This window comes from Mizuhopecten yessoensis, unplaced genomic scaffold (assembly GCF_002113885.1).
Source record: "Mizuhopecten yessoensis strain PY_sf001 unplaced genomic scaffold, ASM211388v2 scaffold57, whole genome shotgun sequence".
NCBI lineage: Eukaryota > Metazoa > Mollusca > Bivalvia > Pectinida > Pectinidae > Mizuhopecten > Mizuhopecten yessoensis.
Window position 1 is genome coordinate 417,454 of NW_018403356.1, and position 5,076 is coordinate 422,529.

General features: G+C 37.4%; 1 protein-coding gene across 1 annotated transcript in view; it reads right to left on the reverse strand.

Moving 5' to 3' along the window:
- The window catches only part of LOC110450590, a 19,358-nt gene that overhangs the window by 7,017 nt on the left and 7,265 nt on the right, over nt 1-5,076 (reverse strand). Inside the window, exons 4-7 of the mRNA XM_021498232.1 lie at nt 3,663-4,142; nt 1,956-2,051; nt 888-1,043; nt 188-283 (exon numbers count right to left, since the gene is read on the reverse strand). Of these exons, the coding sequence (XP_021353907.1) occupies nt 188-283; nt 888-1,043; nt 1,956-2,051; nt 3,663-4,142 (828 nt within the window). The remainder of the gene's footprint in view (nt 1-187; nt 284-887; nt 1,044-1,955; nt 2,052-3,662; nt 4,143-5,076) is intronic.

A 5,076-nucleotide genomic window follows, 5' to 3' on the forward strand; every position in this document is an offset into this window, starting at 1 on the left:
ACCCCCCCCCCCCCCCACCACTACCCCTGTAACAAGACTTTGATCAGGAATGTGCAAGGTTTGCTTGACATAGAAAAATAAAAGATAAACGGTTTTGTTTGATATATTTGTGGGAGTGTGGCTATATGGTTGTTGTTTATATCAAAAGCAGATCAGACAAAACAGTTATTATTTTCATCATACTTGCCTTCTGAGTACTTGCGTCTTGCTGATACCTCTTTTTCTTTTTCTTCTTCTCCAGATTGATCATGCCTTGGATTGTTCTCCTTACTTTTGGTGACAGCTGATATTCACAGAAACAGGAGTTTAGTTCTTTAACAAATCACTAGCTAGTTTTTAAAAAACATTTATTGGTAATAAATTAACTAAAACATCATATGCAAAAAGGAATATAAAGACCTGAGACTTACAAAATGCATCCCAAATCTGCTTTATATTGTATCCAAGCACCTCATAGATTTATTGAAACAACTGCAAATCTTAAGTCTATTCAACTACACATGCTTTTTGGCAATTGATCAATATTGTTATATGTGATTTTGTAAGTAAAATTCTCACTCAGTCTACCATACAAAATGTATATCTAACACAATCTGTATTTGAAAAACAACTCTATTTACGACTGGCAAAATATGTGTATGATATCTGCAGCTGTAACTGATATGAAAATATAATAGTTTTTAACATACTTGTTAGTAGCTACAAAAAAAATTGTATTTAACCTAAAGCAGACTGCATGTGGCTTTCATAAACAAGTCGGTAAAGTACAGCTGTATTAAATTTATGTTTCTTGAAATATTTATGAATTAAACACAAATACAGGGGTCCATAAGACAAGTGGAACTATCGGTGGAACTATCGGTGGAATCCAGGAGATATATCCTTACCACTGGTCTGAGTTCCTGATGTCTTTTGTGACTTTTTCTGTGGCATCCTCTGGTCCACATTCTGTCTGTCCCTAGTCTGTTTGAATTCAGACAACACTTCCTTGACGTCTGTCATCAAGGCTGTCATGTCTGTCATGATGGCTTTAGCTTCATCATCTACAAATTTCAAAGGAAACTACTATTATGTTTCATACTGACGCCATCCTAAATAAACCACCATACCAAATTTTTATTGTGACTCAGCTTTTTTTCATGAAATTCTAATTTTGAATGAAATTGGAATGAAAAGCATCTCTAAATTATGGTGGCATATTTCTGCCATCGACTTTCGACTTGCGAGTTACCTACGTCCACATAATTTTCAAAAGATGTCGACATAATCTATGAATATGTTGCAATAGCATTTAAATTATGTCGACATATTTTTACATTTTTTGAGATCCTTTTGCTCATGTTAATGCTCAGATGTGACAACGAGTTGCCATTTATGTATGCAAAGCAAACGAGCAGCTAACAATTCACTCTCTAATTGTCACGTGACTTATATTGCTGATATACGAAACCAAAATTAAGGCTAAATCGTTGTAATATATCTTATTATAAGCTTATAGTACACCATGTGATAATTTATAGGTAAATGACTGGTTAACTACACGTTTTGTTTTGCATAAATAAGTGGCGATGCGATGTCACATCTGAGCATTTACACGATAAAAAGTCGAGTCACCTACTTACATGATAATTATCTCGGCAAAATTATCTCAGAAAATGTAAAAATATGTCGACATAATTCAAACGTTATTCCAACATATTCATAAATTATGTCGACATCTTTTAAAAATTATGTCGACAAGTAACTCGCAAGTCAAAAGTCGATGGCAGAACTATGCCATCACAGTAAATCAATATCTTTCAGTACTATTATTTCTAGAAACAATTACAACAAATTACTGATTTTAAGGATCATCCTCTAAAATGCAGTCAGACAAAAAAAACTACAGTATAATAGATATTACACACACACACCTAGATACATATATCCACACTGAGTTACAGTCTGGTACTCACCCGTTTTGTTGATAGTGATAGTGTTGTGATCTCCAAACACATTGGTTTCTGCTCCGCTAAGTGAAAAGTTCACGTTGCGTATGTTCTGCTCTTGTACTAAAGGACAACAAAAACAATTATCAATTAGAGTGAAAATTAAAACTCATGACAGTTTGGTACTGAATGGAAAACAAAGGACTTGTGGTTATTTCTAAACATTTTCTTCAGGTTGGTAAGTATGGATTATGAAAAGTTCTTTTTTACACAACCAATAAGATTTTCTATGTGACGTTTCGATGACTAGTACGATATGTACACTGTCACCTTCATCAGACAAATGACCAGTGAAGTTTATGCACACAAAGGTGTAAAATGTGTATGAGTTGTCTACAAAATTGATGTCGTTTCGGCTACGCTGTAAGCATAAATGTAAAATAGTTGTTATATATGTACCGAAATGATTCAGGCTTTGTTTAATACTTGGTCATAGATGTGCGAGAGTCTTTGAGCCCCATCGTCTCGATTTAGAACTGGCCCACTGCGGCGTATCCAGATGGCTTCCTTTATCTGCTGCTTAACCAGATTGCTCTCTTTGTCCAAAACTTTGGAGTTATAGGTATACATATATAACAACTATTGTACATACGCTTACAGCGTAGCCGAAGTGACATCAATTTTGTAGACAACTCGTACACATTTTACACCTTTGTGTGCATACCCTTCACTGGTCATTTGTCTGATAAAGGTGACAGTGTACATATCGTACTAGTCATCGAAACATCACATAGAAAATTGTATTGGTTGTGTAAAAAAGAACTTTTCATAAAGGATTTGTGGCTTTGAAAGTGGGTCAGTTTCATTCAAAGTCTGTTCAGAAATGAAGTTACTTGAGCAATAACTAAGAATCAAAATGTGTGCCACCATGGAGCATGACAGAACATGAGGGGACGAACATGAGAGCCACTATAGCTATTCCCCTCATAAACAACGTGGCCTAAAAAGGTGACAACCATGTGTAGCGGAACACATCCTTTATACTCCAGGGTTTACACTACCTTACGCTCTCTGCACCCATGGAATATAGGCTTAGTGTGTGTAAAAGATGTGCATTGATTAGTTTGCCTTACAAGGGTCAGCTGTAGGGAATTTCCCTTTAGCTCAGAGGTAGAGCTTTGGGATGGAGTGCCAAGGGTCGCGGGTTTGAGCCCCAGCGACGGCACTATACTATCTTTATCACTATTCCTCATCCTACTGGTGCCGTTGACCCTTCCTGTTCAAGGTAGGAGAACCCTTGGCGGTGAGTCAAAGAACCTGGGTTGAACATTATATTATAAGTGTCTATAGGGTCAGTCCTACTGTACTACAGTGTGTGCCACCTTGTGGCAGTACATTTCTCTTTCTCCTGTGATGAAATTGGAAAGCTTGCCAATCCTTGTTTCAAGCATTAGGTGTTTGCTTGGGGAGACACCCAATCTGGGTTGTTAATATGAACATCTTCTGGGGAAATGACTTAAAAAAGGAAGGAGGAATGTGATAGTACTGGACTGGGTTGATAGTCAGTGATCAGGTGGCTCAACTGGTAGAGCGCCTGTCTAGAGTTTATAGGGTCCAGGTTCAAATCCCGGTCTGGCCTTGCGTTTCTCTTTCTCCTATTACACAATAAACATACAATAAAGGTGTGATGTAAATAAGTATTATAGATATTAGTGAACTCTTTCATACACATACCTTGCATCATTGTTGTACCTCCTTGGGGGTAAGCAGGCACCATTGTCCCTGTAGCCCCTCCATGGGGGTGAGCAGGCACCATTGTCCCTGTAGCCCCTCCCTGGGTTTGGCTGAATGCCACCGTTGTCACTTCTGTATTTTCTCCTTGCAGGTAAGCTGGCACCATTTTACCTACAGGAAAATGTTTTATTTCAGGACCACTAGCACCAGCTGTGATAGTTTGAATATTGGGAATCCTGTCTCCTTTCTGATATCCCCTGCTGTCAGTGTTTTCCTCTGGTAGTGTTGTTTTGGGTGATGTGGTTTCCTCACCATACTCCATCTCCTCTAGTTGGCCTCTTTCAAGGTTGATTTGCTCCTGACTAGGGACTACTTCAGATCTCATGTGAGATGATTCAACATTGTGATGAACATCATATGAGGATGCTGCTTCTCTGCTTAAATGTCTACCGACTGGTTCCCCTGTGTAGCTGCTGGTTTCTGTTGTAAGGGAACGGTACAAACTTGAGTCAATGTAAGAGTTCCTTTAACCTAACAATGAAAATTATTCCATTTCCTCACTGCATAGTAACTAGGTAAATGAGTTTATACCAACTTTTATTTGATGATGTTATTTGGAGATTTTAACACATTTGACCCAAGTGACCTTAAATGTGAACAGGGGGCAGTTTCTTGAGCAAAGTTGATGGTCCCTCACCCAACAAGCTACAGGCCATATAACGTATCTTTCAAATGTCACTAGACAGAGTTCTAGGGTGATGTTAACACAGTTGACTCCTGTTACTTCAATGTATATCAAGGTCAATTATTTGAACATTCATTCCAGCAATCTACACAGCAAATATTTTGACTTCATCTCCTCTTAGAAACAATTTGTTTTAGGCTTCAGACACATTTTACTCATTCAAACATGAAGGAAGAACAAAGTCATTTCTTTAAAGAAAATGATAGTCCTTCATCCCAGAAATATACAGACCCAATATCATCAATCTTAGCCTCATTGTTCTCCAGAAGAAAATGTTCAAACTATTCTATTGAGTAGAGTGACCTTGAATGTGAGTCAAAGTCATTTAAATGAAGAAGTTTTAAAGCATCTCATCCCAGTATGTTACAGGGAAAATGTCATTACTTTAAGCCTCTATGCTAGAAAAAAGTCAATTATAGATTTTTAATACATATGATCCATGCATGCAATCTTGAATGTAAGAAAAGATCATTTATTTAAACAAACCTTACACATGACAAATATTAAAACCCTGTCTAATCAATCTTAAGACGTAGTCATTAAAAGAAAACACTTTAATGTTAGATGGACTAATGATGAGTGGATGACTGACGTCACTAAACCATATCACAGCAGCTCATGATCAGGTGAGCTGAACACAACATGATTCAACGTAGCCAAAGGGACCTC